The sequence below is a fragment of the Schistocerca nitens genome, chromosome 3 (genome assembly GCF_023898315.1).
Source record: "Schistocerca nitens isolate TAMUIC-IGC-003100 chromosome 3, iqSchNite1.1, whole genome shotgun sequence".
Lineage (NCBI taxonomy): Eukaryota > Metazoa > Arthropoda > Insecta > Orthoptera > Acrididae > Schistocerca > Schistocerca nitens.
The window spans coordinates 317347932-317373456 of NC_064616.1; the positions used below are offsets into that span (position 1 = coordinate 317347932).

General features: G+C 36.1%; 1 protein-coding gene across 2 annotated transcripts in view; it reads right to left on the bottom strand.

Annotated features, from left to right (window-relative positions):
* Nucleotides 1–25525, bottom strand: part of LOC126249584 (DNA damage-regulated autophagy modulator protein 2-like) — a 235703-nt gene that overhangs the window by 22276 nt on the left and 187902 nt on the right. For both annotated transcript variants that reach the window (XM_049951249.1, XM_049951248.1), the window contains exons 4-5: nucleotides 9019–9227; nucleotides 5167–5293 (exon numbers count right to left, since the gene is read on the bottom strand). In XM_049951249.1, the coding sequence (XP_049807206.1) occupies nucleotides 5167–5293; nucleotides 9019–9227 (336 nt within the window). The remainder of the gene's footprint in view (nucleotides 1–5166; nucleotides 5294–9018; nucleotides 9228–25525) is intronic.

Sequence of the window (25525 nt, forward strand, 5' to 3'; positions counted from 1 at the left end):
ACACATGTTATTTAGCACACTATAAGTTAAACTAAATTTCATGGGATTATTATGTTACAGCACATTTGCCTGCTATGATTCAATGGAAATGCTGGAGGGCTATGTGATCAGGCAATTACTCTCCCAGCTGTTAATGTCTTATTTGAGAGTGAAAATGTTACAGTTAATTCAAGAAGTTCTTCAGTTGACCTCAGAAGGCTTAGTGTATCTCACTGCAATCAAGGAAAATCCCTGACTGCACCATACAAAGGGAAAGGAAAAATTTAGCCATCTGGGTTCTGTGTACAGCAGTCAGACATGCTAGTAATAAACAGGAAAGAAAAATATAGCAGTATCGGTGGTAGTTGAAGCAACATTGAGATCTTAAATTATGTTAATAATTTGTAAACTGCTTCATTCCATTTCAGTACAATATACTGTTCAAGTAAGTCATGGAACATGCAATTAGCTATAACAGGATAGAAAATCTGCGGGCTTTGCTTTGAAATTGTGTATCTTTAGAACAATGAAAGTGCTGTTTCCAGAATGTGCCATGTGTGCATGCTGTGCTACAGAGTGATGTATTCATTCTGAAAACCATCCTCTAGTCCACAGCTAAGCCATTTCTTTGCAATACCCTTTTGAGTGCAAGTTCTGCAAGCTACACAGGAGAACTGTGCAATTTGGTAGGTGAAAGAGAGGTACTGGGCCAAGTTTCTTGTTCCATGTCCTGGTACAGGACAGGAGGGTTCAAAATGTCCACCCTTGGCACATACAAAAAATATTGTCAGTGAATTCATCCTGTGCCAAATATAGTAGAATGGATGATGCAGGTATACATATGTGATATAGATTATACATTTAAACTAAAAAAGAGAAGTATGTATTTCCAACCTATCATTTTTTGGCAATGACCAAGCAAAATATAACTTTTGATAGAAATCATGAAATTATCAGCTGTCTGTTTTACATAAAAATATTACAAAACTTTGTTACCAACATAGAATATAAAATTATACTACTCAAGATAAACACAGTGTGATTTGTCACACAATGGTGCAAATATAATTAACACGTGAATGTAAGATCAATCAAAGCAATAACCTTTTTCTTTTAGTATGCAGATAGTTATCAGAATGGTGTGTAACTTTGAATGAAGATCATTGATATGCAGTGTTCATCACTAGCATATCATACAACTGGAAATTCTGGCAAAATGAATGTACACTTTTGTGAATTGTTCTCAAAGGAATTGTACTCAGTGAATCATATGATGTAAGAGTGAGTTCCATCAGCAACAAAAGGGAGGGAATGTGCTCTAGATTATCTGCATTAAAACTAACAGTAGATTCCAAATAATGTTCAAGCCAAGGGATTGGAAAGACCAGATGTAATGTTGAAGTTTATTTGCATAGTTATTGTATCATATCTGTATAAAGTTAGCAGCCTCAAATGGGTCGTAGTTACCTTTGGGAGCTACATCTGTATCAAATGTCAAAGTTGGTTATGTAAAAATTCTATGTAACAGTTCTTCATAATTTATCCTCAGATAGTGACAAAAAGGGCCAACAGGAAATCTTGGATTTTGACTCACACCATCACATAGCCACATTCATTTAGGCTGTCCAGTTCATTAGTCTCTTAGTACATTTGCCATCTGTAAACCTGACTCATTGTTGGCAACAGTGTGAAGGGTGACTCATTCTGTTATATTACTGTTGACTGAGTTTTATCATTTGTGCCACTTTAGTTCTCTAGCTCTTTGTGAGAACGTTCTTTAGTGTTTAATGCATGTAGTCACAGGGGAATGATTGGCAACCATTGTTAACCAACACTGATTGTCTTGCCATGGGTGGTGCTGCCTTTATTATCTTGAAAGTAAACTGGCTCCATAGCTGAAGTTGCTATGTCAGAGTAGTAGAGTGATACTTGAAGGAGGAGGAGATAAATGTTTAACATTCCATCAACAGTGAGGTCATTAGAGATGAAACACAAGCTAAGAATAGGGAAGGATCAGGAAGGAAATCAGCTATGTCCTTTTAAAGGAACCATCCTGACATTTGCCTCATGTAATTTAGGGAAATCATGGAAAACCTAAATCAGGATTGCCTCCCGAATATGAGTCCTTTAGTGATACTTGAACCAGATGTAGAATGATAATGGTGGTAGAAAGTTTCACCACCAGTATGTGGTTGGAAAAGAGAGGGAGGGAGTGAGTGAGTGAGTGAGTGAGTGAGTGAGTGAGTGAGAGAGAGAGAGAGAGAGAGAGAGAGAGCGAAAGGTAGTAGAATCTCAAAACCTTTCATCAGTGTCCCAGTGTGAAGCATCTCACACTGTTAAAAACAGTCTGCTGGATTTTGAAATTAAGCTCAGTGGGCATAGTTGCACTATTCAATAGGAATAGGCTGTGTGTTCTCACTGAGTTTCCTGCTCCCCTCCCCTTTCATTATCAACAACAACACTCACTGTTGAATTTACAGTACCACCATGAAAGCTGCTGGAATGGCCTATTGTCTAAAGGCTTGAAAAATTTCACAAGCCATATAATATCATTATTAAGTTGTCTTGGGAACTGTGTCACCTCACATACTTAACTGTCTGACTGTTTGATACAGATTTTTGAGCTGAGCTGAGTGACAATTGTCATTGAAACTAAGACAGAATTTTCATTTTGTCTTACCTCTATCCAGTCAGTTGCACACATAAAAAATTAACACACAGCCTAATGTGCCATATTCAACCTCTGTTTCCTGCTAAAATAGGACATGACTGATCAACCTTACAAATATAAAATGTGATGTTAAACTGAAATATTAAATGGCAGGGAAAGACTTTTGCACCCCCCTCCCTCCTCCCTACCCAAAAAAAAAATCTCTGATACCTGTTTGTCAGATATGTTGCAGGGTGCCTTACAGTGCATTATTAGATTGTGTTCGTGGGAAAAATTGCATATTTTACTTATTAGCTACGATGAAAACTGTACAGTGTGCCTTTGCACAAGAAAATTGCTACACTCTTTTTCCGTACCAGTACTCATATCTTTATCAGACTTCATACAACACTAAATCATACATAAGGCAGTTATTATTTGCTTTTAAATGTAACTAAGCAATGATTAACATTCAAAAACAAAAGTGGAATAGCATCTCATTTCGTCTAACAAAACGATGTATTGTGACAGGTCACATCTATGATTACTTATAGTGTCTTGAGATTCTTGTCATTATGCTTTTTGCAGTTACACACACAAATCATCTATAACTCAGAAGGGTGATTGATGATTCAGCAGATGTAACAGATTCAAAGTAAGCTGAATAATGAAAGAGGGTACAACAGGGTTTAATGACCTATTGACATTAGAGATGGAGGTGAACAACAACATGGACTTCTGGAGTAAGGAATGGTATCAGCACTTGCTAAGTGTTTCATCCTGACATGGGAAAACAAAATTTTGTTGTAGTTTGGTACAGGTAATTCTGACACCAAAGACAATAAAACAGAACAGCAATAATGTGAAATAATAATCAGTCTTGATTGCAGATTTTTATTAAAAATTAAAAATCGCAGGTCAATGGTAATGGGTTCTAATCATATATAGATTATCATCAGACCATTTCTCTGGAGTGCAAAAATAATTTTCCTTGGAGTGTAAAAGGTACCAAAATTACAAAATCCATCTACACAGTAAAATATGGACACACAATTATAATAAAATAAGAAGCTTCTTATACCATTATGTGGTGAACAGAGACAATGAGGAGAGCACTTACAAGTGTCATTGTTGCCAGAGGTGTCTTCCGACACTTGGTAGTGCTCTGCTCATCATCTCTGCTCACCACCTAATGCTATAAGAACCATCTTATGTTACTATGACCATGCATCCATATTTTACTCAGTACACAGATTTTATAATTTTGATATCTGTTACCCTGAAACAAAAATTATTTTTTGCATTCCAGAGACATGGTCTGATGATGATCTAGATATGATTGAAACCAATTACCACTGACATGTGATTTTCAATTTTTAATAAAAATTTGCAATCAAGACTGATTATTACTTCAAATTATTTAATCAGATCACTGCTGTTCCCAACAATGTTTTCAAAAATGAAGAGCTGATGTACCTCAGTAGCACATTGCCTAATTGTCTTTCAGTCTTTAACTAATACTGAAGGAGATGGGTAGTCATATAACTGACAGCAAGCTCAAATCATAGCAGCTAACATCACTTTATGAAATGTGCTAAAGTACTACAGTCTTCTTTATGGCATAACATTCTCAAAGAAAAAAAGTGTGCTATCATTCTAGTGCCCAATTGTGAGTACCAGTACATACAGCATTCCAACAAGCTAAAGATGCAGAGAACACTCGGGTTCTGACTCATTCAGTCAGAAAATGTGAGTCACAGATTCACAGGGCATTATTACTTGCTTATGGCTCCACTTACAACTTCATGAACTTACTAGTTCTCTTTAATATCCACCCATGAACTAGAATCTTACAGGAAGAATCTCCCTGGATGTGGTGTCATTGAATGCTGTCACAGTGCTGTGAACATGATACTCCATTCCTCTTCAACAAGCTTGGAAATAACAGTATCTGGTTAATGAGATATATATATTGTAAATGTCTTATCACACTAGTGACTGCAAAACCAAGATGACTGCTGACAGTATAATAAAATCCACAAGTTTGTAAGTAATTATAGACTGCTGTTATGCAATATCATGGCACAAATATCATCTTAATATGATAGTTCTGCCTATCTAGAGAGCTACACAGTGTGGTGATTCACTGGCTACCGACAACTAACATCACACCTAATATGCTATAATAATTTATTTTTTATGTCACTCTGTTTCAGGTTCACCATATGTAATTTGTATCACTGATATTATGGCATTTCAGTTACTCACTATGAATGCACCAATTCCATGTCCAATAATATATTTTTGTTGGCATGAAAGTAACAAGAGAGATAAGTTTAAACTGAAGGAGCACACTGCAACAACCATATCCACAAAGCATCAAGAAGAAAACACAGTTATAGAGGGTAATGAAGGAAAACAGTCATATCTCCACTAATTGGATGTGAGATGATTGAAATTACAGAAAAAAATAAATGTTAAACCACTTAATTTAAACATAGTTTTTTTTTATGTCACCTGTGAAACTGTTATCATACCATCAAATATAAACATGGCAATGCCCCCTGGTATTACTGTGGAGAAGCAGCAGCAACAGCATATTAATGACAATAAAAGGCGCACATAAAATAGTTTCTGTTGTTTCATGCGTCGTGTTATTATTGTCTGAAATCATTCATAAAAGTTAAATATTAAAAACACCACTATATTGCAAACTGCACAAGAAAAGTACAGAATGAAGAAATATTTTAAAATTTAATTTCTAATATTAGTGTCTGATACTTTAATAGAGTGTTAAACTACCTACAAACAGTAAAGACATGTATATCAGTAGTAATTTGAAGTGAACATTGCATCAACAATAATATTAAAAAACTGAGTAACAGAGTCTACCTTGAGAGACAAAGGAAATGAGGAGAAAGATCATAACTCTATGACTCAATATTAAATCATATTAGGAATAGTGCAGCCAAGACAATTTTATATAATGGTAATGCAGAGGATCATGTTAGAGGAGGATAACAAGGAAACAAAAACTAGTGCACTGTCCTGTATTAGCTGAACCATCAAAACTGAAGTCAAATTAAAATATCAAAATTACAGCAAAGGTCCCCCAATAGAAACATAAAATGTGAATGAAAATATGAATAGCATAAATCATGAACTGGCCTAGTTGCCATACAAGTGATTATATCTCTTCATGATATAAAGAAATCAAGAGCAAATTGTAACCTCAGTTGTCATCAAACTGAATAATCACGTGGAAAACTCTTCTGTTTACAATAAAGCACACATTCCCAACAGATATTTTAAAAATACTTTTAGTGAAAGTATTGAAAAATGAATAAACTTACCTCAGCTTGATTTAAGAAGACAAAATGGAATATTTCATTATTTATGAGGACATTTTGTTCAACTGTAATACACAGCAAAGGAAACTTTTGAAAACCCATCAAAGCCAGAATAATTCTAATGAATGTGTTTTATTGATTGAAAATGGACTATTACAACTAAACTAGCCTTTCAAAGATAGTAATTCAAATTATTAATGATTGAAAATTACATAGTGTACATAGCTTTCTCCTTTACATGTATTAATGTGCCCATTGGCTCACTCCAACACATCACCTGGTATGCCATGAATGTTCTCGTAAGTTCATTGTTTTAATTCACTCAGAGTCATTCACCAAATCATGAAGACAATTTTTTAGATAGCTTTATATGGGAACAATTTCACACAGTAATCAACTGAGTGATCTCAGATATGAGGGAATCAACACTTAATTTCGACTTGACATTCTTAAGCATAAGGTTTTTCACAACTGTAATTGACTTCCTTGTGTTTCTGGATTTGATGTTACATAATCCTGTTGAAATCAGGCACTTTGAAGTTGCAGAAAATTGTCCAATGAAAGGGTAACAAAAGATTACAGCTTTCCAGCATACTGATCCAAACTGAGAGTCGTTATTACCTGATCATTTTCAGACAATGAAGGTATAATATTACCTGAGAGGAAACTATGCACCATATTGTTGTATTTCATCTGTGTAAAGTGAGTTCCTCAAATGAACTAACATTAAAGTCTACCCAGCGATGACAGTCACCTATTCTATATAACTTACAGGAGGAAACGGTTTATCCTGATATCTACAGGTGACCACACAATCACTGTATTTGTTTATGTTTGTATTCATTCCCCAATAGAATCACAACTGATGATTATTTTCCCCAGTACGTGTATGATCTGTAGCTTGTATGAATGAGAGCATAGGGAGCACACTAAATGGTAAGGTATTCTTTAGCTGATGGTATATTTTCTGCACTTGATTTCAAAAATTCCTCTTTTTTGTGTTATCTTGTACCAGTTACACAGCTAATGTTTTACAGTACAATATTCATGAAAACTACTGTATTCCTGTTCACAAAACCACATCAATCTCTTGTGTTTCTGAACGTATGGATTGTAACTTTCTCATTCAAACAAAACTGAGTGCCAAAATGCTTAGAAAAGATTTGTTCTACATGTATTACTAAATTAAAATCTTCCCACCACATTCTTCTGTTTGTATGTAAAGGCTAATCTCAGGAACTGCTGTAGGGATTTTGGTATGGTTTTGATCAACAGAAGACTGATACACAAGGAAGATTTATATATATGCAATTTATTATTGCTCTGTAAACAAGTCATGTGGCCATAGATACTTAGTGCTACCGCAGCGAAGCAGGGGTGAGTTGCTAGATTCCATGCAAACAATAGCCTTTTAATGTAAAGATTTATTACTTACAACCCCAGAAACAACAACGATGTGTGAATATGTGAATTGCAGAAACATATACCTAAATTTGATGCTATAGTTTCACATATACACTGATGGAAAAAAAATCGCATCAATAAATAATTAATGTAGAGTAATGAAATTTCAGGAATATATCTGACTGGGTAACATATTTAACATATTGATATTGTGAGATCACAGGTTAATGTGAACATGAGACATTGCAAATGTGAAATGCTGATACGTTAATAACCTGTGTAACCACCAGTCTTGAATGCAAGCATGCAAACATTGTGTTATACACCTGCCAGATGTTAGTTTGTGGGATGGAATTCCATGCCTGTTGCACTAGGTTGGGCAATACAAGAATGGTTAATGTTTTTTGTGGATGATGCTGGAGTTGTCATCCAATGATATCCCATATGCTCTTGATTGCAGACAAATCTAGTGAACGAGTGGGCCAAGGCAACATGTCAACACTCTGTAGAACATGTTGGGCCACAACAGCAGTGTGTGGGTGAGCATTATCTTGTTGGAAAACGCCACTTGGAATGCTGTTCATGAATGCCAGCACAACAGGTAAAATCACCAGACTGACATACTATTTTGCAGTCAGAGTCCATGGGATAATCACAAGAATGCTCCTGTTATCATGCAAAATTGCACTCCAGAGCATAAGTCCAGGTGTAGGTCCAGCGTGTTTAGCACACAGACAGGTTGGGTGAAGGCCCTCAACTGGCCTCCTTCTAACCAGCACACAGCCATCACTGGCATTTAGGCAGAAACAGCTTTCATCAGAAAACACAACAGACCTTCAACCTGTCCTCCAATGAGCTGTCAGTTGACGCCACTGAAGTCGCAAATGGTGTTAGTTTGGAGTCAGTGGAATGCATGCTACAGGGCATCTAGCATGGAGCTGTCCTTGAAGCAACCAATTTGTAGCAGTTCATTGCATTGAGGTGTCAACTGCTGCTCACATTGCTGCTGTAGATGCAGTATGAGGTGCCAGAGCCATACATCAGGCATGATGCTCTTCCCTCTAGGTAGTGCCACATGGCTATCTAGAGCCAGTCTTCTTGTGATCATATATTCTCGTGACCACCACTACCATCAATCATGTACAGTGGCTACATTCTGCCAAGTCTTTCTGCAAAATTGCAGAAGGAACATCGAGCTTCTCGTAGCCCTATTTTGCATCCTTGATGAAACACAGTGAGGTGTTGACAATGGCATTTTTGTGGTCTTAAAGGCATTTTTGACTAACATCAATTCACCACATCCAATCTCATAGATAACTAACACTCACAACTGTTACAGCATGTATTTAAAGCACATGTGATTTGCATCATCACAGAGGTGCTACTAGCATCATTCTTATGCAACTGGCATGAAATCTCAATAGATATCATCTTTCAGGTGTAGAAATGCACCTACCAACTTTCATTTATATCTCACAACTCCTTCTTGGTGCTGTGGTTTTTTTTTTTTTTTTTTTTTTTTTTTTTTTTTCCCAAGTGTATATTTGTTCTGTGGAGAGTCATGAAGGCTGAATATTCTTGAAGAAAATTTGTCTAAATAATTTTGACATTCTGAGTGATTGTTAAAGGTCTTACCTGCATCACAAAGTAAACTGTTCCACCAAAAAAACAAACACCAGCACCAACCAAGTGCACAACAAATACACTTCTTTCCTGGAAATTGGCCACTAAGTCTAGTCCCAGACATGCAAGACTACCAATTATTGCTGAAACAAAGTTCAGCTCATCTTTATCTGCCTCAGTCTCTGTCACCTGTCTATATCTAATATAGACACATAGAAGTTCTGTAACAGAATGGAATCCTTTTTCAGCACATTGTTCTTGATTTGCATCATATTCATTGTGACACAGGGCTTTCACTTTAAACAAATGTATAAACCAGAACTACTACTACAATCTTAAAAATGAGATGTTTGATGATATTAATAATGAATGGACAAAAATGTGATGTTACATGCATTTATATATAAATTTTCAGTTCATCTTAATACAAACAGAAATGATAAATTAACACACACTTTCATTACAGGGTCATGTATTTATGTTAAGAACGGTATTGAATTTAAAGTCAGAAATTATATTATCATGCTAAGTGTAGACAAAGACTTTGAAGTGTCAGCAACAGAGATAGTTGCTATAAATATGTCCAAGAAACTAACTGTATTATGTGTGTACCATTCTCCCAGTGGTAATTTAGAAATACTCTTTTCAAAATTTATACACTACTGGCCATTAAAATTGCTACACCAAGATGAAATGCAGATGATAAATGGGTATTCATTGGACAAATATATCATACCAAAATTGACATGTGATTACATTTTTGCGCAGTTTGGGTGCATAGATCCTGAGAAATCAGTACCCAGAACAACCATGTGTGGCCGTAATAATGGCCTTGGTATGCCTGGGCATTGAGTCAAACAGCTTGGATGGCGTGTACAGGTACAGCTGCCCATGCAGCTTCAATACTATACCACAGTTCATCAAGAGTAGTGAACGGCATATTGTGACTAGCCAGTTGCTCGGCCACCATTGACAAGATGTTTTCAATTGGTGAGAGATCTTGAGAATGTGCTGGCCAGGGCAGCAGTAGAATATTTTCTGTATCCAGAAAGGCCCGTACAGGACCTGCAACATGCGGTTGTGCATTATCCTGCTGAAATGTGGGGTTTTGCAGAGATCGAATGAAGGGTAGAGCCACGAGTCGTAACACATCTGAAATGTAACGTCCACTGTTCAAAGTGCCATCATGTGAACAAGAGGTGACCAAGACGTGTAACCAATGGCACCCCATACCATCACGCCGGGTGATACGCCAGTATGGCGATGACGAATACACACTTCCAATGTACATTCACCGCAATGTCACCAAACACGGATGCGACCATCATCATGCTGTAAACAGAACCTGGATTCATCCGAAAAAATGACGTTTTGCCATTCGTGCACCCAGGTTTGTCGTTGAGTACACCATCACAGATGCTCCTGTCTGTGATGCAGCATCAAGGGTAACCGCAGCCATGGTCTCCGAGCTGATAGTCCATGCTGCTGCATACGTTGTCAAACTGTTCGTGCAGATGGTTGTTGTCTTGCAAACGTCCCTATCTGTTGACTCAGGGATCGAGACATGGCTGCACGATCCATTACAGCCATGCGGATAAGATGCCTGTCATCTCGACTGCTAGTGATACGAGGCCATTGGGATCCAGCACGGCGTTTCATATTACCCTCCTGAACCCACTGATTCCATATTCTGCTAACAGTCATTGGGTCTCGACCAACGCGAGCAGCAATGTCGCGATACGATACACCACAATCACGATAGGCTACAATTCGACCTTTATCAAAGTCAGAAATGTGATGGTACGAATTTCTTCTCATTACACGAGGCATCACAACAATGTTTCACCAGGCAACACCGGTCAACTGCTGTTTGTGTATGAGAAATCGGTTGGAAACTTTCCTCATGTGAGCACGATGTAAGTGTCGCCACTGGCGCCATCCTTGTGTGAATGCTCTGAAAAGCTAATCATTTGCATATCACAGCATCTTCTTCCTGTCAGTTAAATTTCACGTCTGTAGCACGTCATCTTCGTGGTGTAGCAATTTTAATGGCCAGTAGTGTACAAAGCCTAGAACTAACGTTGACGCAGTAACATAATATCCTTTTGTGTGGGGACTTTAACATAAATACAGCTAAAACAGATGACACCAGTAACACATTTATGAATATGCTACATAGTTTTGGCATGTCATCACTAATCAACTGTGCAACAATAATAAACACACATTCATCATCTACCACTGACCATGTAGCTACAGATGTAGGCAGAGAAAACTGTGATATACTTCTTAAAAATCTGGGACTGTCTGACCATCTATGTCAGATTATAAAAGTAAAAGCTTGTGTAAAAAAAAAGAATCAAAACTGCATGTATATAAAAGAGTCTACTCTCCATCAGCTTTGCAGGAGTTTTCTTTAAAGTTAACACATGAAAGTTGGGAAGGAGTATATACAGAAATTAAGTGAATAGAAAATTCTCCAATTTTATATATGAGTTTAAATTAAAGTTTGAAGAAACATTTCCCAAAGCATTAATTCCTATTGGAACACCCACCAATTAAAAGGATTACTAAAGAAATTAGAAAATGTGCTCAAACTTGTAAATACCTAAACGCCATTAAAAAGGACAATATTGATCCAGTTTTTTTGCACTACTACAAAAACTAAAAAATAACTCTTGTTTCACAATATTTAACTATATGTAACGTTTTGATAAGGACCAAAAATGATTGTAAATAACTTACAGGTCACAATGTTTAACTACAGGTAACAACAAACTGTATAAATATAAATATATGAATGTACATAAACTGACAACATCCATACATTTTAAAATGTCCACAGATGGCTAAATAAATAAATAAATAAATAAATAAATTATGCCATATTTCTTACACTAGCTGTTTTTATACTTGCCTGCATAAGCTAGAGCACTGACAAACAGTCATTACCTTGATCATCAATTCCCTATTGTCCTATCGTCATTGCTGTATCACGACAAAGGTGCAGCCCATTTTCCTATAAGACCTTGATTTTTTAACCACTTGTTTTATAATACATTTTTCTCTCAACCCCTCATATTTTGGTCCTCTTCTTCAGAAAAAACATTACTTTTGTCCATTGAAATTGTTATAATACAGAGTGTTTCAAAAAGATTCATCCAGTTCACAAGACTATACCTTCTACATGAATGAAGATGGAAACTTGAGATGAATTTTAACGTATGCATTGAAGTTAAAAATTTATCTTGGCATCATTTGCTGATTCATGTGGTTGTTGGTAGGGGTTTGCCATGTGCAGCTAGTTTGGTTGCTCATTCATTTCTCAGTGTGTGAAATGGCGATAACATAGCAAATAAATTCATGTTGTGATCTCTGTTTCAACAGGTGTAATTGAATTGAAACTGTGCATCATGATTTTCATTGAGTACAACACTGCATCTCCTACAGCTTACAGCATTTGATAGTAGCACCAATAATTTCAGTACTCTGATTTTTATGTAATGGGAAACCCACAAGCTTTTCCTTGAGCTCATGCATGGTGTAGATGCATTTAACAGATTTTTGGAAACCATCCACAAAAGCCTATTTGTCACACCAGTCAAGAGTTAGATGTTGCACATGTGTCTGTCTGGCATGTTTTGCAGCGATGTTTGTGTTTCAAACATTCTGGATTCATTTGTTATGAGCTCTTACATTGACACAGCAACAGAAGTTTAACAGTTTAACTGACATAAAAGGAACATATCCTAAGTAAGAATTTAATTCAAATGTTTGATAGGGAATTTAAAGGAACCTGAAGGTATGAAAGACCACCCAAAGGTAAAGAATGTTTATTTATACCTATAAAAATGAAAATAATGACAAATTGAATCCTTCAATATCATGATTTCACTATACCAGATAATATGTGTATTTTAGTAAATAATATCATTAGCCAACACTTTGAAATAAAGATCATGATTGAAAACCATTAAAATATTGATGGGGTTTTTGAACAATGCCTGAAAAATAAATTGATTCTCTGTTTCAAATGCAAATGCATTATTACGGTGTATCTTATTTATTTATTTAACAAAGAAATTCGCCAAACAACCATGAAAATTGAGAAGTTATTTTATTTTGTAATGGCAGTCCAATATACCATCTTGTTATTGGTCCATTACAAAGAAACAAAACAGTAAATTTGCATAAGGTGTTTCAAAAGATTCATCTGATTTCACAAGACTATATCATCTACATGAATGAAGATAGAATCTTGTATTGAATTTTAACTTATGCATTGGAGAACGAAGTTTTTATTTTCATAAGAACCACCTGTTCTTTCAAGTGAATATTGTTTACACTATACAAACACAATCCTGGATTACTTTTCACAATTACATTTAGGTTTCATTTATCTTTTGCAAATGTTCCGTGTTCCCTCCACCAGACCCATGAGAGTCATCCATACAATAATCAAATTCATCTTATACTTTTATGAGCATGCCTAGGGTTACTGCATTCACTGGTGTTGTTGTATATATAGCAAAACACTCAATGCTGTTAGAAGCAGAGGCATATTTCACAAACCCTCACAACAATAAAATATCACATATCATGGAATCTGGCATCCTTGGAGGACAACTGTACATTCAAGATTGATATTACCCTTATGGCCAAACCACTGTCGAGACAGTTTACTGTTGTGGCATGCTTTTAAGTATTGCCAGTGTGGTAGTGCCCCATATTATTGAAACATGAACATTTTGGTATGTTCTCACAATTGTGGAAAAATCCAGATCTTCAAAATATTAAGATATTTGATTTCTTTTTGGCAAAAAAGAATGGGCAGTAACTGTTGCCTTGGTAAATGTCACAAAACACTTGAAGCCTAAGAGTGTCTCTCCCATACTTGACTATAGTATGTCTGGAATCATGGTATCAAGCTCCGTGGAAATTGAGTACCTGTCAGGGGAAATGGATCCACATGGTCATTAGAGGGCATAGTTTTACTGCAGTGCTGTGCTCTCATAGGGAGCATGTTACTCTTCTCACCATGTGAATATGCTGGCCAATAGTGCTCCTCATGGCCAGTATAAATGCGGCTGCCCAGTAAACAGTCAGTCAGTTCTGTACTCGCATCTGATATTGTTGGTTACTATTTGTATTTGTATATACTATAGACTGCTCAATAAAAACCTTTCTTGGCACTTGTTCTTCTCTCTGGCTATGTCCTGGATTGTGTCTCTCTTTGTTCTTGGCCTGTTGACATAATTGTGGTGGAAGATTTTGCTTTGCACCTCGTTGTTGCATAGGTTCCTTTGGGCTTGTCCTAGTCTGTGTCTTGTACACCATCAATCAACCATGCTGAGCTCAGCTACTGCTCAGTATCATGTTCTCTTCTGCAACTGCCCTTCCACCTTGCAGCTTCGTCCATTTCTGTCCTGGGTTATAATGATGAACTCACATCCAGTCACTCACAGATATAACAGTACTTGGTTGTTGTGTTCACCAGATTCTTATAGTGTGGTGGTTCACTTTTCCACATGAATGGCATATAGTCTCATCACTGAACACTGAACAAGAAATGAAATTGTTATCTTCCATCTATATGTATAAAATTAATTCATAAAACACTACAATTAATGTCTATCACCATAATAAGCAGCTTATAACAACACCCATAGTTTAAATATTTTTTCTGATACCTTGTACTTTATTCATATAGTATGCCAAGGGAATATTTCTTGATGGGTTTGTGTAACCTTGATTAGTATGCTAGTTTTTGTACCACTTTTACATGAAAAAGTGCTGTATAACAGGCAGACGTATTTGCACTGTCAGTGATAGAAATATGTAGTACTCAATCACATTTCTATTAGAATAATATGTCCACTGTGCCATTTGCACACATTAAATACATACACCTCTAGTCCATATTATGGTATTACTCTTGTTACTGGCTTATCTTGATGGATTGCTCACAGTACTAGACATTTACTGTTTGCACATATATACTTTCATATAATTTATGAACAATAACTGGGTCTGTAAAATTTACACAAATTATGCCTTATGTCTTCATTTTGGTACTATATTTGTCACTGGCTTATATACAATATATTTATACATCTGTGAAATGAATGTGATTAAGGAGACGTATTTTAGGCTCACAGGAAAGTATTCTACTGGCCCACGATATTACGTATGTGCCATAATAGCATATGAAATAGTCAAGAGCTGAAACAATCTAAGTGTCAACTATAGGTCACATATTTGAAGAGATTCCTGCAAAACTAACAAAGTAAAACTTGTACATGTTTCCAGTAGTGTGGTATGATTCGGATATGGTATCATTTTGGAAATCAGATTTTTTTGACATTCATTGGATAAATGCTGAATAGACATGTTTGGTAGAGTATTATAATTAGCAAGCCCTCACATATGGGTGGTAACCTGAGGTAATTCTGTTATCATTTAATGTATTAAACTCTTTTGAATGTCTGAAGTAATTTTTCTCTCTTGGACATGTGTCAAACTGTGATATGTGGTATGAAGCAAGTATCATGTCACTACATAGCTTTACACACCTCCTGCTGTAAACTACCTTATTTGGGGGGAGTGTGGAGTGGATTCTGCAGCTAGTTCACAGTGAAAAATTTAAAGATATGTTTTCTGGCTGTAAAGAGGTGCCCTTTTAATTTCTGCATACAGTACTCATGTAACTGCATGTATGTTTACATCACCAGTTGGGAACTAAAATGATTCTTCCATATATGGGGTGATAGATTAGATTTACTTTCATTCCAATTGATCCGTAGTGAGGAAGTCCTCCAGGGTGTAGAACATGTCAGAAAAACAATAATACATGACAAACAAATAAGCTAATGTGCCATTCCACAGGTCCCAATGAACACTATATGAAAGAATCATTTTACAAACACTAATGCACTGAATTTAAAATAAAAAAGTTTTTTTCTTTATAAGATAATAAACATGTAATAGAATACTTATTTACCATGAACACATTACTGTACTGATGTGGTGCAGAAGTTAGATTGTACACACACACACACACACACACACACACACACACACACACACACACACACACACACTTATTTACAATGAACACATTACTGTTCTGAAATTGTGCAGAGGTTATATTCAACTTACACACACACACACACACGCACGCACGAAAAAAAAAAAAAACCCCGGTTGGTTCTACTGAGAAGTTAATCAATGGAGTAGAAGGAGTTGGCCACCAATAAATCCTTTAGGATTCTCCTAAAACTGAATTTCATTGTTTGTTAACCTTTTTATTGCTGCTGGCAAGTTATTGAAAACTTGTGTTCCTGAACAATGCACACCTTTTTGTACAAGAGTAAGTGGCTTTAAATCTTTGTGAAGGTTATTCTTATTTCTAGTATTGATTCCAAGAATTGAGCTGTTGGTTTGAAAAAGTGATATATTTTTAATGAGAAATTTCATTAAGGAATAAATATATTGGGAAGCAGTAGTTAGTATCCCTAGTTCCCTAAACGGGCTTCTGCAGGATGTTCCTGAGTTCACACCACATATAACTCTTACTGCACGCTTTTGTGCCCAGAAAACTTTAGCTTGGCTTAATGAATTACCCCAAAAAATAATCCCATATGACATTATGGAATGAAAGTAAGCATAGTATGCCAGCTTTTTCATTTTTATATCCCCTATGTCTGAAACAATTCGCATTGCAAATAGAGATTTATTAAGACGCTTCAGCAGTTCTGTGGTGTGCTCCTCCCAGTTGAATTTATTATCAAGCTGTAATTCCAAGAATTTAACACTGTCCACTTCTTCTACCTGCTTGTCATCATATGTTAGGCATATACTTGTGGGACACCCCTTACAAGTTCTGAACCGCATGTAGTGTGTTTTTTCAAAGTTTAGTGACAAAGAATTGGCTAGGAACCAGTGATTTATATCCACAAATATTTTATTAGCTGATCTTTCTAAGAATACACTTGATTTGCTATTTATTGCAATGTTTGTATCACCGGCAAACAAAGTGAACTTGTCATCTGGTAATGTTACTGATGAAAGGTCATTGATATAGACAAGAAAAAGTAAGGGCCCTAAAATGGAACCTTGTGGGACCCCACATGTAATTATGATGCCTGATAGCTTAATACATGTCACTTTCCTAATAACACCCTTTGTTTCCTGCCAGAGATATAAGATTTGAACCATTTTGCAGTATTTCCTGTTACACCATAATATTCTAATTTACTTCAAAGGATATTGTGATTTACACAGTCAAATGCCTTTGACACATCACAAAATGTACCAGTTGCCTGCAATTTTTTGTCTAATGAATTAAGCACATTTTCACTGTAAGTGCAGATAGCCTTCTCAATATCACAACCCTTTAGAAATCCGAACTGTGACTTTGACAGTATGTTATTTGAAATAAGATGGTTATGAAGCCAATTGTACATTACTTTTTCCAAAACTTTTGAGAATTCTGGCAAAAGTGAAATTGGGCACAAATATGATGCTATTTCTTTATCTCCCTTCTTAAACAGTGGCTTAGCTTCAGCATATTTCAACCATTCAGAAAATATTCCACTGATAAACGACTGGTTACACAGATAGCTTAATATGTTACTTAGCTCAGAATCACATGCTTTAATTAACTTTGTTGATATTTCATCATACCCACTAGATGTTTTTGATTTTAAAGATTTTATGATGGACATTATTTCTGCTGGGGTAGTGAGGGTCAAATTCATATCATGGAAGTTACTTGAAATGTCTGGTCTGAGGTATTCCATAGCAGCATCTAAAGAACCTGACAACCTCATCTTTTCACTAACAGTTATAAAATGTTTGTTAAAAAGTTCTGGAACACTATACACATCTGTCACCAATCTATCATTTACTCTTAATGCTATTTGTCCCTCTTCATATCTGGTTCTACCAATCTCCTCCTTCACTATATCCCATATTGTCTTTATTTTGTTATCTGATATGACTATCTTTTCCTTGTAATATATTTGCTTTGATGTCTGTATTACAGTCTTTAATATTTTGCAGTATTTCTTGTAATGTGCTATAGCATAAACATCAGAACTGTTTCGGATTGACAGATACAGTTTTCTTTTTGTTTTACAAGATACCCATATTCCTTGAGTAGGCTTCTTTGTAGACTTTGCTCTAACCTTGGTTAGTTTTGGGGGAAACAGTGTTCAAATAAGGTAAGCACTTTATTAGCAAAAGTGTTATATTTTTCATTCATGCCGTGAGCATTGTAAACAACAGCCCAGTGAATGTATCTGAGGAGTGTCCTAAAATAATCAATTTTTGGCTTATTGATTACCCTCTTGAGCTCAGATTTAAGTGACAGAGGCAACATGAAGCATTAGAAAATCGACAGGAAATATGTAGATGCGGAATAAATTTCAATCAGTATATGGCCCCTAAGGAGAGTAAAGGTGCCAGTGAACAATTTTTGGTCATGGGATAGTGCATCACGTCCTTGTTTAAAAGAGAGTTGTCTGGAACCTCCCATCTGTTCTTATTGCAACTCTACTAATAATTGATCTATTTATTTGTTTGTCTGTTTTTTGTACTTATTTTTCAATTTCTGTACTTTTCTGAATAGTGTACAAGTGATAGGTGCTTAAATATTTGAGAAACTTAACTAAGTTTTTCTCCACTTAAATTCATTGCTCAAGGCATTATTTTCAATTTACTGATTACCTTGATGCATCTAGTTTTACTAGAAAATCTGATAACCACAATATGTGACTAATTAAACTTTTTACTAAAGTTTCACTTGCAGTTTCCATGTGAGATAGCAAGCATTTATGGACTTAGTGACAACTGAGAAAGATGGGCATTCCAGCTTTTCAGTGACATATTTAAATTTCTTTAAAATTAATGGACTGATGAGATAATAAACATTAAAATTTGGGAGTAGCTACATTTTTTTTCAAAATGATGTGCTTCACTCACTGATTAAGCTATTAATCATGATTTTTGCATAATTTGATGTAATTTTCAATGTTTTGCTTGTAATGCTTGTAATCATAAATAGAATATTCCCAACATGAATGTGTAAAATGTTTTCATAAACTTTTCTAATTTCCTAGACCACCACATATTTCATAAACAACAAAATTACTGTTAATTCTCACAGTTCATTCTGAGTGGCAAAGTGATTACATAGTTTCCAAGGTCACAATATGTTCGTATGCCAGTCATTGAATAGTCGGAAGCCACCCAAAATTTTCAATCTGGGCTCAGAAACAGCATCAGTGACACCTGCATACAACTAGCCCATAAATACAGTATTGCAGAGCCTGTGTTTTTAAGAAGAATGATTTAATATTTCTATGAACATGCATGCACATTCGAAAGAACATCTCATCATTCTTCTTATCCCCAAATACCAGGCACAATGTTCAATTAAAATGTTATATCCTGCACAGCAGTTCCATAATGTGTGTATAAGTTCAGGTAGTGATGCAGAAATGATGACATATGGAAGTTTGGGTCTGGTTGTGAGTTGTGGGTGGATAGCCAAAGCAGTTAGATGGAAATCTGGGTTTGAGTTCCCATCCGGCACAAATTTCCAGTGTCATCATTCCCTCATCCAGCTGACAGTTTTTTGAAATTGCAACTGAAAATACATTTCATGTAGCCCATAAAGAGTATGTAGTCAGGAAGAAAATGCTTAACACCTGTGTATAGCTTTATCATGGAAGTCCTGGTGAAGTGAATAAAGGAGCAATGTCTATGGTCAAAGTGTCTGGAACCTGGTAGTACTCACCTAATGCCTATGTGAGGTTTTGAGAAACTGTGATTAGGCTAAGTAGAGTTTAAAGGTTATTCTGGCATTTGTGTTCTATCTCTATAGTGTCTATGATTTACTGTACTGACACTTGCACAGCTATTCACTATTCACAAAGTTCACATTGAGCATTTCTATGAAAAACATTGGACTGTGTATATATGAAAACATTCATACATGGATTATTTGATGTACTATTATCAAGCAGTGCTGTGTTAACTCTTTTGAACTGATTAATGTGTTTTACTTTATGTACTGCATGTTAAATCATCTTTGTGACTGTCTCAAGCCTCAAGTGTGTGAACTGTTTAAATAATTTACAGGCCTGTTTTCTGAAAATATTGTGTCTAAAAAGGATTGTAGCTTCAGACATTCATGGTGTTTGCCGCTGCATCATCATGAGAGTGTGGTTGTCTACTTGCATAAAAACGTTTTATGTAGAACCAAATCTGGTCATTACAGTGTTTTTAGAGTTAATAAATGTATAAATAAAATACATTACATGGAAATCTGTGTAGTTTAATCATTTCCACAATTCATAGAAACCAGTTTACAGCTGTTCTACAAGACTTTGATCATTAAGACTCTGAGGGCATAATGGACAAACTTGGTAGGCAATATCATAAGATGGATCTTAAATTTTCCCCAATGACTCATGGAATCTGTATATTGACAATATTCATGGTGACTGTAGGACAGGGGCTCAGTGGTCAACTGAAGAGTAACTATGTACCAGTATCATGTTTTGCCTTCTCTTTGTTATCTCCTCACCATTAGCAACATGAACACAGTACACAGTGCTATCATTATAATCATCTACACTAAAAACAAGACACAGTACTTTCACTGTACAAAGATTAGGGGTCCAAGGAAACGGTCCTTTCTAATTAGGCAGCTGAACTTACCCATTTGGCCATTTTCATGGTCCAGTCAGTAATGATACATGAATTTACATTTATCGTATGATAGCATCTTCACAAAGGGATAGCTTGTTGCCAAACAGCTCCTGACTGTAGTCTTATCTTGGCTTCGAATGTACACCCATAAGGTGACAAATAAGACTATGTGCTTATTAAGAGGTGTGCCCTGATTATCAGTTCCTTGCATCTGGGATGAGTTTTGTCTCATCAGGCAGTAGTTCAAAGAGTCTAGAGTATGCAGCTACACAACCAGAAATTTTGCTAATGTAAATGGAAAATGACTTGTGTTAGCAATCTGGGAGGTTTTGAGAGAGACTATATGGCAGAACAAGCAAGGCTTAAGGTTAAATCAAAAGAATGGTAATGATATGAATATTGTTACAGTCAAACAATGTGTTTACATTAACTGATATGGCATTGAGAATTATTCTGAATTTCGTTTTGGTTGTCCCTCAGAACCATGTTCATATGATGCTTGTGCACATGATAAATAATGTATTAATTTATGGTGATGATCACTGATCACAGAAGTTTTCATGCTTGTGCATTTATTATGTACATTCCTAAACAATGAAGATTTATGCTGACACAGGAAATCTGAGCTCATATTACCAGAATTTAAACAATCTTCATGTAACTTATAGTTACACACTATAGGGGACAACTAATTTCCACTAAGATTAAATATGAGTTTAAGTACACTGAAACATATTGTAAAAAAGTATTACAAACTGTCAAAATACTATAGCTGAATTTTCAGAAACAATAAGGTATTATAGACAGTCAAAGTACAACAACAGCTAAATTTCCAGAAATTCCTTCCAAAACTAAAACAGTATTTCAGGAGCAAGAATTTTCAGTTGAAAGAAAACCTAGCTTCTGATTTGCTTCTTTTGTTTCTTAAGGTAGATGGTTATACAGATTACACACATATTCTTCAAACTATCAGCATGTACATTCATTTTATGAGCTACTAATTGCAGCTGACATTTTGTTCTGGCATTATGGAAACAACAATATTGATTTGTATGCAAGAGCTACATTTTGGCTTCTGAAGCAAGTTTGTATTCCAATAGCATTAGTACGGGTGGATTTTAACTTGTTGACTTAGAACCTACCATGCAAAGGGGCAACCAGAGTGATAAATTGAACTGTAAGTTTCAAATACAAGTGAAGATTCCCTGTTCATCAGCTACTGATCATAGATGTTAAAGAGCCAGCATTTGAAGCTGACTACAGAATGATTCTGCTGTCACCAATGTACATTTCACATAAGGACCACGAAGACATGATAAGAGAAATTAGGGCTTGTACAAAAGCATGTAGGTAATTGTTTTTCCGTCACTCTATTTGTCAGTAGAGCAGGAAAGGAAATGACCAGTAGTGGTACAGTGTACCCTCTGCCATGCACCATATGGTGGCTTGCAGTGTATGTAGATGTATGAGGGGCAAACAAATGAAAACTGAACACCAACCACAACTGGACCATGGAATGTTTCTATTCAAAAGTAAACTATTTGTATTTGTATTTCACTACATGCATTAAGACATTTATCCCACTGGGAGATGAGTAACCAGTTCCTGTTTTGTAGAATACAGTCAGCCACTGGTGGATCCACAACCACACCCACTTTTGCACTTCCTTATCTGAATGAAACCAACATCCATGCATGTCTTCCTTCAGGTTGCTGAAGACGTGGTGAAGGATACAGGCTGTACGGATGATGTTGTGTTTTCTAACCAAATGGTTGAAGCATAGCCTTCACCCAACTGGCAGTGTGGGGGTAGAAATTATTGTACAACAGGATGAGACCATCTGATAACATTCCTGGGCATTTTGAGTTTATGGCATACCACAGTTTCTGCAAGGTGTCTTCACAGCACTGTGCATTGACTGTGGTTCCATGCTATAAGAACTTTATCACTAGAGGGCCCCTGCAGTTGAAAAAGAAAGTCATAATGAAAGCAAAAGGAAATGGCTGTGTGAACTAACGCCATGCACAACCAACTGCAAATGAACAATCTGACCTCTAGGTATCCATTATGAAAAATGCACAAACTTCCCAGCACTGTGGTGCATGAAGAAAATTGGCAAGGGAATTCCTGAAATGGAAACTGCATAATGACATCAGATTCTCTTCACCAATGAATGGAGGGTTTGTCTGATGCCTAATGATTGTTGTCAAAAAATGTGGAGGTAGCCAGGGGCCCATGCATCAGTCAACACTGTGCAGTATTTGGTCAGGATCCCCCAGCCTGTTGTGCTCCCATAAAGTCATCATTATGGCAATGGGTTCATATTTCACAGTGATAATGCAGAAATACCCCAAGACCACCTAATGAACTCCTTCCTTCAGGAGACAGGAATCAACAGGACTGAATGGTCTGTGGTATCTCCTTTCATGAATCTGAGTGAGAACAACTGAGACCAGTTGCAACCTGCATTGCATTGGTGCGGAAACCCTCTTCATACTCTGGATAACCTCAGGAGATTTCCAGATCATCATACCAGTTGGTTCTTTTTCTAGCCCTTTCTGTTGGAGTACTTCACCTAGGTACTTAAACTTCTTGACCCTTTCAGTCTTTCCATTGTTAATTATAATCCATTCTGGCCCATTGCTAATGTTCATCATGTGTGTTTTATCTTCTCAAAGGAGGTTTGTAGTCTTACTATCTTTGCTGCATCCTTAAGAGAGTGTACTTTCCTGACTGCTGAGCTGCTGTTGCTAGTAAAAATGGCCAAGTCATCTGTGACTCATAAGCTCCTTTGAATTTGCAGCATAGCTGAAACTTTTCTTCATTTTATTCTTTATGGTTCAGAAATAAAAAGAAAGGAAGAGAGTTCCTCTCCTTGTCTGAGCCATAGTTTTACCCCAGAGGAGTCTGAAATATTGTTTTTGAATTTAAATTTTGATATTTTGTTCGTCAGAGTCTGATTTATCATGTTTCCGAATATATTATCCACCCCAAGCTTCTTCAGAATATTCAGTAATGACCCTCAGTTAACTGAGTCATCGCCTTTTCTGAAGTCAAGAAACACAACCATGTAGTAACTTCTCCTGATTGCCTTGCATCTGAAGATATCCTTGAGATGTATATGGAACACAAGGGCAGATAGTTAGTTTCTCTTTTGGCTTGTCACAGTAGAACTGAGTAAAACTGTTGTAATTTTCCATGTTGTTCAGGTGTAGCTTTTCAGGTTCATCTCTAGAGCACATGCTAAGGGTCTTGATGCCCTTTAAGAATAGACTTGAAGGTTTGATGTAACTCTCTGACATTGTTTTTCCAGAAGTTCTGATCGATAATTCCACCTGTTGTTCCTCATATGATCAAACCCATTGTACTGTAACATTCCTTGCATCACAAAATGCATTAAAATCTGCTTGGTCCTTAGATGAATTCCATTTTTTTCCAGGTGTCTATTCTTTGAGGCACAGCATTTTCACAGGTTTCATTCCACCATCAATGTTTTTGTTTAGGAGCTGCAAGGATTGCGACATTGGCTGCCTGATGAATCAAAGATGCAATGGCAGTTCAATTGTGATGTACTGCTCATTATCTATTTGTCTGCTCTTAAGTTTCATCACAGTATATCTCTGAATTTAGTTCAATTTAGTGCTCTTGAGAGGAATAAAATCATCTTAACCTTGAAAAAAGTTAAACATGGCACCTCACTGTACTTTGACACTCACAATGTTCATAAACAACCAGTATCATGGTAAGTTACCAGATTGTCTTTATATGGGTTATTATTTTGTTTTTATTTCACAGGAAAGTTATTTCTTACATTTCATTAGGCTTACTCTGTCATTATTTGCTCCTCTTAAATCTAACCAACAGTCATTTGCAAGTATGTAGGTGGTACATCACTTTTTTGAGTTAGAGGAATGTGTAAATGGTAAATCATATTTAAGCTCATTCAAAAGCTGAAAGCAGATCTGCATCTGGCTGTGAGCTAAGGAGCACCCAGCATGTAGAGGGAAACAGAGTTCAAGTCCAGGAAAATAAGAAGACAGACTCACAGGAAAAGTATAAATCTCCCAAAAGAATAGTTACAGACTTAAGCTTTGACAAAGCCAAAAAAACAAAGCCTCTCTTTTATTGTAAGGCTTTCACTTGGTCTGGTAAATACCACAGATGATACAAAACTGCAACATAATTTTATACAGATGTGGAAGTTAAACAGATATAGAAATCCTCAGGCAGAGTAAACAAATGTAATTACTTTAGATTATCAAAGAGCATTTGCTAGTGCATATGCCAATAACACAGTCAAATAAAACTACTTTAATATCCTGTCAACATCGATGTCACTGAAGACTGGAGAGGGTTGGAAAGGAATCACTAGTCATGTGGATAAGGATATCTAGAAAAAGCACAAGATATTTAAATACAGATAGATAGATAGCTACTTGGACCCCATTCATCATGAATATGAGTCCTGTATATTAACTACTGTGCACCTTGCTTGGTTGCTGATTTTACTGAGTTGATTGAGTCTTTCTACATCCTTCACAATTTATCTTTATGATGAAATTTTCAGAAAATATGTGCATGAAAAATGAAGTGTTATATCCAATAAAATGACATGTTGCACCAAACTTTATGTAAGTACGAGGGCAGTTCAATAAGTAATGCAACACATTTTTTTTCTGAAACAGGGGTTGTTTTATTCAGCATTGAAATACACCAGGTTATTCCCCAATCTTTTAGCTACACAACACTATTTTTCAACGTAATCTCCATTCAATGCTACGGCCTTACGCCACCTTGAAAT